The sequence below is a fragment of the Yamadazyma tenuis genome, chromosome 4 (assembly GCF_029203305.1).
Source record: "Yamadazyma tenuis chromosome 4, complete sequence".
Classification (NCBI taxonomy): Eukaryota; Fungi; Ascomycota; class Pichiomycetes; order Serinales; family Debaryomycetaceae; genus Yamadazyma; species Yamadazyma tenuis.
The window spans coordinates 476,859-488,871 of NC_089464.1; the positions used below are offsets into that span (position 1 = coordinate 476,859).

General features: G+C 38.2%; 4 protein-coding genes across 4 annotated transcripts; 1 reads left to right on the plus strand and 3 right to left on the minus strand. All coding sequences in view use genetic code 12, as the record gives it.

Annotated features, from left to right (window-relative positions):
• Positions 1 to 2,464: 2,464 nt before the first annotated feature.
• On the minus strand, positions 2,465 to 4,564 carry PSN45_003297 (uncharacterized protein; the record flags this gene model as incomplete). The annotated part of the gene is made up of 1 exon (XM_066158048.1): positions 2,465 to 4,564. One exon carries the CDS (start codon positions 4,562 to 4,564, stop codon positions 2,465 to 2,467), a length of 2,100 nt encoding a protein of 699 aa, XP_066014145.1.
• A 1,257-nt stretch (positions 4,565 to 5,821) lies between these two features.
• GLK1 (glucokinase) lies at positions 5,822 to 7,240 on the minus strand (the record flags this gene model as incomplete). The annotated part of the gene is made up of 1 exon (XM_006684742.1): positions 5,822 to 7,240. The coding sequence occupies one exon, from the start codon at positions 7,238 to 7,240 to the stop codon at positions 5,822 to 5,824; it is 1,419 nt and encodes a 472-aa protein (XP_006684805.1).
• A 559-nt stretch (positions 7,241 to 7,799) lies between these two features.
• Positions 7,800 to 8,126, plus strand: PSN45_003299 (uncharacterized protein; the record flags this gene model as incomplete). The annotated part of the gene is made up of 1 exon (XM_006684410.1): positions 7,800 to 8,126. One exon carries the CDS (start codon positions 7,800 to 7,802, stop codon positions 8,124 to 8,126), a length of 327 nt encoding a protein of 108 aa, XP_006684473.1.
• Positions 8,127 to 8,298: 172 nt separating this feature from the next.
• On the minus strand, positions 8,299 to 10,991 carry SHM2 (Serine hydroxymethyltransferase, cytosolic; the record flags this gene model as incomplete). The annotated part of the gene is made up of 2 exons (XM_006684740.2): positions 8,299 to 9,727; positions 10,480 to 10,991. The coding sequence occupies 2 exons, from the start codon at positions 10,989 to 10,991 to the stop codon at positions 8,299 to 8,301; spliced, it is 1,941 nt and encodes a 646-aa protein (XP_006684803.2).
• Positions 10,992 to 12,013: the final 1,022 nt, after the last annotated feature.

Here is a 12,013-nt window from a genome sequence, read left to right on the forward strand (position 1 = left end):
TACAAAATCCCCTCCTATTCCAGTTGGACTTGGTTTTGAAGAATCAGAACTGCAAATCTTCTAACTGTAGCTGATTTATTAAGTGATTCAGAATACATTCGATAGGACTGGGTATTCTTTACTACAAAGCCTATTCCTAAATGCCAAATACTCTTCATCTTCTTCGGTATCATAATAATCCTACCCTAAACCCGCCTTAATTTGTTTCTGACCCAAATAGTACCTTGGGTAGAGAGCGAGGAAAAAGCCAAGCAACGCAAGCCCATTCTTCTCTTATGAATTCCAGTAATATTTCGAGATATCATCAACAACCAGGAAATCACTTTGCCGACAAAGAGGTAATCACAGGTAACAATGCTTACATCTTTTAATGATTTTATCCAAAAATGAGTCTTTTTTACCTCCTATAATAGATTTGGACACCGCTCACACTTGGGGCTTGTAGCACCGCATTATCATATTCTGAGCAGTCTTGAGTTTATATATTCATTATGATGAGCATAAGAGTTACCAGAATTTGGCGAAATAATTGTATTCTAGTAGTATGGGCCATTATGAACATCCGGATATTCCTTAGATGAGTAACAAGATGAGTTCCAGATAATTAATCAAAACTTTTAAAAGGAATGTACTTGAAGAATTTACAATATTACACGAGTAAGTTTATTGCCAATCGTTTTGACATTATATTTGGGTCGTCTTGACGTTATGTTTGCTACAACACAATTGCATGCCAATTACCAATTCAGTAACAATTTAGCCTTAGTTCCAAAAGCTTAACATAACTTAGAAAGTTTTGGTATACAATTACAAATCTCCTAGAAATCTGAGATTCCGTTAATAGACCATATAAATAGGATTATTTTTAGCACCGAATTCAGAGATAAAATAAAAAGTACATTACTTATGAATAGAGTAGTATACTTGGAAGTCAATGAAACAACTATATATTACTGCTGTTGTTGTATAGTTAATATGTAGCGGAAACGATTATAGGAACCCAATGTTGTTCACAAAGTCTATCTTTTAACTTTCCTGAAAGTTTCTCCGTAATCGAAACGTAATGAAATCCGTTCAAATATGTCAAAATTGAAACTTCACTAATGATCGTTCATTCCCTTGTCACCTAGGAGTTGGAAACGACAAAGATGTCTACGTTGAAATAGAGAGACATGGAACAACGTGGACCTTTACGCATACATCCACCGAAGTTTTGACCCATACATTACGTATGATCTTGAAAAACCAATGGGCTTGCGTTGCTTGGCTTTTTCCTCGCTCTCTACCCAAGGTACTATTTGGGTCAGAAACAAATTAAGGCGGGTTTAGGGTAGGATTATTATGATACCGAAGAAGATGAAGAGTATTTGGCATTTAGGAATAGGCTTTGTAGTAAAGAATACCCAGTCCTATCGAATGTATTCTGAATCACTTAATAAATCAGCTACAGTTAGAAGATTTGCAGTTCTGATTCTTCAAAACCAAGTCCAACTGGAATAGGAGGGGATTTTGTAAATAGGCACTATCGGGAAAGTGAAGCCGTTTAGTGAAGCCGCTTACTAAGAAAATATATATCTTCTAGGAGGAGGTTGGACTTTCCAATAGTTTCGTGTTGAAGGTTATACGACGTTCGCTTCATCTCCAAGCTTATTGCGTGCCGATGTTACAGAACCTGAGAATTGAATTCATTAACTTTAATAAATAAGCAGTAAATAAGTCAAGGTTAGATCTGATCCCTACACCCACCAAAGAGATCAGGGTTAGGATAAGGTCTGGTTCCAAAACCTGATCAGATATCAAGAACTACTTTGGTGTTCATACTCCAATGTGTTGTTGAATAGTTAGCGTTTTGCTAATTCATCTGTGGTGCGTGTCTTATGATGTTACTGAGCAATCGGCGTTCGCCTGTTGTGGATTTTCAACAGCGACATAAGTAGTGGTCTAATATCTGAGGATCAGTGGAGGCCTATGGTCAGCACACTGTGTTTATGAAAGTAGCCTGGGGTCGAATAAAGGTGAAATAATTCCAAGCTACTTGCATATCAACAGTGATCTCATCATATCCAACTGAAGACCCATCATGATTTAGCCTCCGTCATGACTTGGATTTTGTAGGGGCTTGTACAACACTTCCTCTTCTGTTGGAGTTGCAAGCTTATTGGGGTCGAATAGTATTGGTGTTAATTCCAATAAGCTTACAATCCATCAGATTATGGTCATGTTGAGCGTGTAAACCTTTGAAATCCCATTCACAACAATGGCATGGATCTGAGGACAATCATGTTAACTATAATTTCTTCTGTTGGTGATATCTGAGTAGGATGGGGTCGAATAAAGGAATAATTCCAACCTACTCACATAACAGCAGCATCATCATTATCATACCGAACATCAGTATCATCAGGGACCAAGCCATTACCAGGAAGTAGTTTGGGTGAATAAACACCGATATGGAGCTCTTCATTTATACGACAGCTTCTAATTGCTCAAATTTCAGAACCATGGAATTGACTAATGTTCCTCTTGACTTTGCCTTTGGTCTAGGTCTAGGCTTAGTGGGTCTTGAATAAGTTTCCAGGTTCTTTTCGTAGAATGTGATTCTCGAGGAAAGTGTACTTGAATAAGTAGGGCTTTTTCTCAAAGTAGGGTGTTCCAGAAACGTGGGAACATCTTCGTCTTTTTCTTCTTTTTCTTCTTTTTCAATACCACTAGCGATGTTGACAGGTAGTGAAACAACCTCCTCTGCAACAGTAAAAGGGCCCTTTTCACTGTTGCAGGGGGAGGATATATCACTTTGGTCGACACCCTCTGAATCCCTGGCTTTTTCATCTTTACTCCATTCCAGAAAGTTCTTTTCGTTGATTGGATTGTTAATCTCAATGCTCTGAGCTCTTGAGGAGCATTTATCAGCAACAGTTTCAAGTCTATCACAATTAACTCTGAAGCCAACAGGAAAAACACCAGCATTCACATCAATACTACCGAAGCTCTCTTCGTCAGTAAAATATTTATCCTTAGTTACAGCAACATCATATGTTTCTGGTGCTGTAAGATTCATTTTAGCGTGGTGATCTGCAATTTTTTGCTTGTAATACTCACAACTATTTTCAGGATGGATCAGCTCCGGTAATGAATTAGCAGCATGATTTTCAAATTGAGTAGATTTCAAATTCCTTGGGAAGGTTCTTTCTCTACCTGCTGTATATAGGTGATGCAGTCTGTAGGAAACGTGACGATCATCATCTCTAAATGTCCTGGATCTAGTCTTGTTATAATCGATCCAGAACTTGTCAATTTCATTCAATGGTCTTGGGGTAGCTTCAAATCCCGTCCTGAAATAAGAGTTGAACTTGAACAAACGTGGATGATTCACTTTGAAATGCAGAACCCGATACGAAATTCTGACTTCGATATGTCTCCGCATTTCAGATAACACTGATTCGAAGCCCTCCAACTTTTGCGGAATCTCGCTTCTCCTATAGCAAATTTCCAACTGAATCTCTTCTATAATAAACTCGAGGAGATTTTGACAACGATATTTGGTATCTTCTTTGATGGTTTGAATTGTGTCCTTGAAATCATTGACAAAGAAATCAAATCTCATTTTCTTATCATCTAAACCCCACCGATTAAGTTTCTTTTCAATAAGTTTAATCGATATTTTGATCATAGAAACCATCTTTTCCATTGGCCATAAGAAAACTCTCTGGATGCAAGACCTGAGGTATCTGACCTTTCTGGCTAAGGTCTTCAACTTTTCTTTGAGCCTAAGTTTCCTGTCTCTAAACTTTAACCGCAAGTGAGAACATTTCCGTTTCGCGGTTGCAAAAATCTGGCACATCGAGGAACACATTTTTCTCATCAGCAGCAGAATGGACAACTTTAACCAGTTAAAGATGCCCTTGAATTTGCACACAAATATCATGAGCTGGATACTTGTTTTTTCAAGGAGCCTGTAGCTCCTGTCTCTAAACTTTAACCTGACTTTAGAAACTCTCCTCTGAAAGTTTCTAACCTTGGAATGCCAGTCGTAAGCACTTGAGCTGATAAAAGATTTGATGAGGGCCTTCAATTTCTTGACAATAATCAAGGCCTTCATCTTTTTTGAATCAGCTCTGCACTTCCAGCTCAACTTTCTTTGCTGGAGCATCACTCTAGTTCTCAAGCTTTGGGTTTTGTGGATCCGACTCATCCTCTTTGTGCCAGAAGCGAAAAAGCACTTGACATGTGTTTTAGCATACTTAAAACGTTTGAAGAGCTTCTCCTTCTTGGCATGCACTTTGTCCTTTCCATTTGCTATCTTTCCCCTAAAGCCCCTTTTCTTGTTTTCGTATTTTGATCTGTGATGATTAATTTTGTGTTGAGGGATCAACAGCTTTTTTTTGATTCTCTTGACTTTGTGCTTGGGACCTCTGTACTTGGGATGAATGAAGGTTTCCTTTATGTTGGCCATAAACTGCTGGAACTTTGACTTTGGTGGTAAGTTGAACTGGGGGTGGCTTACATTGATACTGAAATGAAAATCAGTTTCAACGGATCTGTGGTTGGTTGGGACAAGCATCATCTTGACGTTTTAGTTTATCCTGGCTTCTGGCTCTCACGAAGTTAGAAGGTTAGGGCTGTGAAGCGTAAGTGGGATATATTTCAGGGTTCTTTCTTAAAGGTTTTAATTCAAACTGTTTAAGAACAAACTTGGAAATAAAAGAGTGGGAAGAAGAGAAATTCTACTGATGAGACAATGACTCTTTATATACTCATGTTGATCCACAAACAGGATAACCACACGTGTATACAAAGGTGGATAACCCAAGTAAGTATTTTAGAATTCAAAGATACTAGTCATGGTTATATGCATCTGTAGGTGTGTCTTTCGATATCCGACCACACCTGATATTGTATCGTGTGTGTGCTAATTTTGCAGCCACCATCGTAATGTCGCTCTTGAAGTTGGGATTCCTTTATATTCTATAACTCGCCAACAGAAATGCATTCGGAGACCTGTCAAAGATTCTTAGATATTCTGTAAATTAATGAATTTGAGGAAGGGTTTAGGTGCTGTTGATAATACCATCTACGGTTATACAGAAAGATATAGTATTCACCAAAGAGGTAAACAATAATAATGACTTTAACTGCTAAAACATATTTTACTAGTAATGGGGAACCCATCTATTGTTATTGCTCCTTGTATATCCAAAATATAAAGGATTACAAAGGGTATGAAGATATATAACCAAGTCTTTTGAATCCCAACTGGTTTTCTGTATTAGGATACAAATTATCGGATGGAAGATAAAGGTTGAAACCAAATAGGATTTCCACATAAATATGCCTTAATACTGGTATGCATAAAGTGCTCATTCTGGAGTTCACTTCTTTGATCCCCTAAACAACATTCACTAATAAAGTAGGCTTTACTGTAAGTGAATGAATATCGGATGATTAGCGCACTATTCGGCAAAAGAACTGGAAAAATTTAGAGTAATAACTGCAATGATAAGGTTTCTTCGATAAGGGAGAAGTTTGGTCCTTCTTCAGAATTTACAAGGACACATCTAAAGTTTTGCTTAACACAAATATTTCTTTAAATTCAAAAAATTATTAAAAAAGTTTTTAGAAGATACTTTTAGTAAAATTTACGGTTTTGTGAATAGAGATATAAAGTTAGATTTCTGGTATGTATCTTTTCATCTCATTATATAGTTAAACAAATCAATGGTTAATTACTTGAGTTGCAAATATATGCAAGCAACTTATATAAGACCAAAATCAGTAATTTATTGCTGTGTTACATAATCCAAAGAGTAATGACCTAAAAAGTCTATAAAGCTGTACTAGCACATAAAGCAGCACCAACACCACTTCCATCTTTAGCGATACTTAAATGTATCTTTTTGTTGGATCCCTTTAATGGATTGATAATATTGATGGCTTCTAAGACGCTATCCTTGAAACCTGGGTAAAACTCAATAACAGAACCATCTAATCCAAATTCGAAGTCGTTCTCATCATCCTTATATTGTTCGGCAACCCTTCTGGCGATAGCTGCCAAAGGAACTGCAGACAAATAGGCGGCTCTATGCGCAATTGCCTTGGTCAAAGTCTGGATGACTAATCTTTCTTCTTTTGTAGTTGGCAATCTCAAATGGTTTTGCAAAATCAATTCTGACATCTTCAAGTCAGTTGAATCATCAATTTGTAAGTAAGATAATACTTCAGCATCAAGCAACCAAGGTTCAGCCAACCTATGGGGCAATGTACCGCCTCTACTCTTGAATAATTCTACAAATATGTGGTTTTGCTCGAACAAGTCTATCAAGGTGACTCTAAGCAACTCACCCAAAAACATACCACTGATTCTCTTTTCAAAGAGATGGTATCCTGGGTTTGAAGTTTGAGCATCGATGATTTTATCATATCGGGTGCTTGGTAATATCTCTAGAGTATTGTCAAATGAGCCCCATTCAGTATTGATGACCATCCCAGTCTTGTCTTTGAATTTCGAAGAGTCCAATTTGGGAATCTTGTCGAAGGTTTCGAAGTAAGCACCATTAGTACCAGTTCCGAAAATTGCTCCAACGATAGTGTTGGTTTTGGATTGTGAAGAGTTATTGGAGTAGGCTCTAGATAACAAAGTACCAACAGTATCATTCGCCAAGGCAGCAACCTTAACATTGGCTTTTAAGTTATCGAGATGGGTTTGTAACAACTCTACTACATCTTTATCCACACAATCTGGTAAATCGAATCCTTTAGTCCATCTTATCAAAGTACCTTTATTTAATGCAGTTTGGTTCACTGGGAAAGAAAAAGTGAATCCCAATTTCAAAATTTCACTACCTTCAGCTCTAAATTCTTTATGGTGCTCATCCAAGAAGGCATCAACCTTTGTTGCTAGGTAGCTGAAAAGGTCTTCAGCAGTAGAATTTGTCATCAAATCCAAAGGAATCTTGAACTTGGACTGCTTCAAGTCAAATGAGTGGTCCCCATTCAAATAAATAGAGCAAACCCTGAAGTTGGTACCACCTAAGTCACCTGCTAAGAACAAGCCTCTTTCTTTTCCAGTAGGGATATCAGTGACAAAGGTGGGAATCATTGGCATGTATTCTCTGGCAGGAGAAGATTTCAAACCTTGGTCCATAGATTCTTCAAATTTGTCGGTGGCCTTGATCAAGAACTCATTGCTGATAGAATACTCAGCAGCAACCTTATCTACTACTTCCTTTAATTGAGAATTCATTTCTGAAAAGAATCGTCCAATATGTAGATATATTCAAAAAAAATGTTTTTGTTTTTTGTTCTGGTGAAAAAAAAAGTCTCGGACTATTATGTTCCTTTTAAAATTTATATGAGGGTAGCAATATTAGGGGGATACTGATCTATTAATAATTAGAAAAGGGTGAGTATTTTATCAAAGAATTGAAACAGGAGACCACAAGAAATATGGCGTGGTACGTAGTTTAATGTCCACAGCATTATTATTGACATACAGGTCAGTGAATTTGACCAAATGATGCACCATATACTCCGGATTTTTAGCGCGATCGGATGATGCACAAAAGTGAACGTGACGGAGGATTGGACCGTGAGAGTGGAAAAAACAAAACTGATACAAGAAGAAAGCTTGAGACAATTAATAGAGACTCATCTCTGCATGGCGTAGAAAATCCTGCTTGTATGGTCAGCAATGTTTACCTTAGTGATATTCAGATAGTTGAGGGTAGTGTTCAGGCCGGGAATTCTGCAATGACGATATTTCTTCGCGCAAATCTTGTTTGACTCCTATAATTTATCCTCAAATGCCAGACTACTTGAAAAGAGCTAAAGAGCTCATCTCCAAAAACGATTTCCTTATGGTTTCCAAGACTTGGTGTGGAGACTGTCAGTATACTTACAGAATTTGGGACAAATATCATGTGAAATCCAAAGTCCATATTATCGAATTGGATAAGTTTGAGGACCAAGCAGAAGCTTCGAAATTGGAAAGCGCTATAACAGAACTTGCTGGACGTAAGTGGGTTCCTACTATATATTTGAAGGGGCAAAGGTTCGACGAACAAGACTTGAAAAGGTGGGAAGCTGAAGGTATCACTGAAAATGAGTTCAAGAAGGTTGGTCTTTTGTAAGTAATAACACCTGTATTTCTCGTTACGAAGACAAATATAAACATATGTATATACGGAAAAACTACTTATTAATAACGATTTGAACTACGAATAGTTGAGTAATCGTAACCTGCGAAATCATTAGTCATAATATTCATTAAGTTAATTAATGAATTATTTTTGAAGAAACCGCTTAAGTGGCTAATGGAAATTCACCGGCCCAAGCACTAATTTCTTGTTTCAAGCTCGAGATCTGTTCACTACCTTGAACAACAGCAGCTTTGAAGTCTCTCAACCTGTTAGCGCTCTTTGGCAAACTGTCTTGAATCTCTTTGGCGATAATAACGGCTTGGTCAATGTAACTAACAATCTTCTTGAAGTCTTCTTCACCCAATCCTCTGGTCGTCATTGCTGGAGCTCCAATTCTGATACCACCTGGAACTAAAGCAGACTTATCACCTGGGATGGAGTTCTTATTCAAAGCAATGTTGATATTTTCGCAGATAGTTTCAACCCTAGCACCATCCATCTTCTTATCTTTCAAAGACACCAAAACCATATGAGAGTCAGTACCATTACTAACTAAGTTGTAGCCGCGAGACAAAAATTCTTGCTCTAATATTTTAGCATTCTTCAACACCTGTAATTGGTATTCCTTAAACTCTGGGGCAGCAGCCTGTTTCAAAGCAGTGGCTAAAGCAGAAATAGTGTGGTTGTGTGGACCACCTTGGTGACCAGGAAAAACAGAGAAATTGATTGGGTTTTCTAAGTCATATAAGATTTCCTCACCAGTCTTGGGGTTGACAGATCTAACTCCTCTTCTGAAGAAGATCATAGCACCTCTTGGGCCTCTCAAAGATTTATGAGTAGTGGTAGTAACAACGTCAGCGTACTCGAAGGGAGAGGGGATGACTCCAGCAGCGATTAAACCTGAAATGTGAGCCATGTCCACAACCAAGTAAGCACCAACCTTGTCAGCAATTTCTCTCATCTTTTTGTAGTCAATCAATCGACAATAAGCTGAAGTACCAGCCACCAAAATTTTTGGTCTGTATAATAAAGCTGTTTTTTCCAACATGTCGTAGTCAATAATGCCAGTTTCCAAATCGACCCTGTAAGGCATGGTTTCGAAGTAGGTAGAGACGGCAGAAATCTTTCTGGCGTCTGTTTGGTAACCATGAGACAAGTGGCCACCATGAGGCAAGTCCAAGCCCATCAATCTCTCGTGAGGCTTCATCAACGCTTGGTAAACTTGTAAGTTAGCAGGTGATCCAGATAAAGTCTGTACATTAACACCCCACTTATCACTTGTCAAGTTGAAAGCTTTTAAAGCTCTTTCTTGACACAAGATTTCCATCCTGTCGATATGTTCGTTACCACCATAGTATCTAGCACCTGGATAACCTTCACTGTATTTGTTACACATCGGAGTTCCCAATGCATCAAAAACAGATTTAGTGGTGAAGTTTTCAGAGGCGATCAAAACGATGGAGTGTTTTTGTCTTTCAATTTCATCCTTGATGATAGCATCAACTTCTGGATCATAGGAAGCCAACGAGCTTTCGGTCAATTGTCTGTGTTTTTCACTTAAAGCGTAAACCATTTTAGAAGGTGGGATTTTCCTAGAGATGAAAAATTGTTGGAAGGTATTAGCACAGGTGGGAGATGGGCCCTTTTATATGGGCGTAAAAATGCGGGCCGGAGTCAAGAAGCAGTCAGCAATTAAAATTGCGAAACCTGGAGTTATAGGCGTACACCTTTGAGGTATATGGGGAGAGTCTAAATTTGTTGAAGAGATGAATAGCATTGAAACCATATAATCCATATATAATGATGTGATAAGTTTTGGTATGTGTATCCATATCCGTGTTCGGTTTGAATCCAAAGTATGAAAGTAAGTACTTAAAATGGAAATGGTAGCCTCATTTCACCTCCTAAAACCATTGAAACCGACCATGACCACGATGATCTTGAAGGGGTAGAAGATTTTTTGCTCAACCAAATGAGCTAGCAACCACACAATAATACACATATAAATGGTGGGATAATTACTATTAATACTGAACATGATATACACGTATAAAGTGATATAAGGTGGAAATCACCGATATAAATAAGGGCAATTACATCGAAGGTATTGCCATGAAATTTGTGTCATTTTGAGGATTTTGTTGTCTATTATTTGGAAATCGAGCTTATCACTATAGAGAAGCTTGCCATTCATTCACATAAGGAAAGTAAATGAGATTATGATAACAAAGGATTCTTCTCATTTTGAAGCATGTGTTGTATCATTCCCTTTTCCACTTGACTCGACTAATACAAAGTAACCCGTAAGCGGTGACTGATAGCAAGTTTTGGGACCACAACACACAAACAACTAACACCATTCAATATAAACAAATTCAAGTTATAATAACTGTAGTGAGTACTAACTAGGAATAGACCAATAGGCACTAACATCAAAAACTTCTTGGTAGGGGTATATTGATCTCCATTATCGATCTGCTCCCACATAGTTAAATTATCGTAAGCACCGCTATTGAACTCGAAAGGGGTACCCTTCACTTGATGAAACATTATATAGGAGCCGATATTGTAGGTTAAGTTTGTTAAGGTCCATTTCCAGTTATTGTCTAATATGGTGATGAAGTTGAAGAATATCTTGAGAAGAACAATAATCACAATATGTACGATCCATGCACCTTTATAATGAACCCAATCGGCATTCAAATTAGGATTTAGTTGTTGATCAATTTTTGTGTCCTGGGTGTCAGGTTCCAAATGCTGGATCAAGGAAGAGGATCTTCTCTTTCGAGTAATATGCGATTGCGAAGGTGATAAGTTAGCAGAGCCAGTGCTAGGGAATTCTGTTTCTTTGGACATTCCTGCTGTTTATCTGTTAAAAGAATACAAAAGTTGATGTTATCCTTGATGTTTTTGAGTGACGATTAAACGACACTGCGAAAGGAAGGCGGAAGGCAATAGTTACCCGGAGAAAACTTCCTCACTACTGCTAACGCGAATTCCTGCTGAGTGCCACCCCGCTGCTGCCACGGCCACCCATTGGCCCTCGACCCGCACTGGTTCCATAACCCGGCTGCTATTGCGGCCTTCTTGTCGTTTCTCTTCATAGTCTCCAACGCCTAAACATCCACACCCATTAGATTCGATTCCCCAGCTGTATACGTCACCTTTATCAGTAAGGGCAAGGTAATGATAATCACCCATTTCAAGTTCGACTGCTTCAACTCCATCTGGTAGCTGGACCTCTTCCACATTCTCTCCATCGTAAACAGTGCGTTTATTACCCAAAATCAGTTTACCATTGCAAAAAACAACAAAACTGTTGTAACAGCCATTAATTTTTGAAAATCTGTGACGTGTACCTCCAGAATTGTGTTGTGTTAACCAGTTATTTAAAGGTTCGAGTCTGTCTAAGTCAGAAAATGGGATATCTGTTCTTCCCTCTCCCAGATGATGCCCATAATAATGCATTATATCAAAAGGATAAACAAATGCTCCTGCTGGCATAAGCAAAATCACAAAATCGTTTCCCAAATGAAAGTCAATAAGATCGGGAGCTTCAAAACATAAATAACTGGCATTGGAACAATATTGGCTCGTTTCTACTTGTTGCTTTGTAAGTGGATCACGAGAGTACCAAACTACTAATTGATCTTTCGAGTTAAATCCAGAGAGGTTCCATCCGCATTTGATTTTAATAATGGATGCAGGGGTGATCTCTGGGAAAGCCATTCTGATACCGATAATGCTGCTGCTCCCGGTATCCCACGTGAATATCTGGTCTTTATTGTCTAACGCAATGAAATGTTGTCTACCACTTGATATCGAAATTATCGTACCGGCCTCAATTGGGAGTTGAATTCGAGTGACGAAGTTCGATT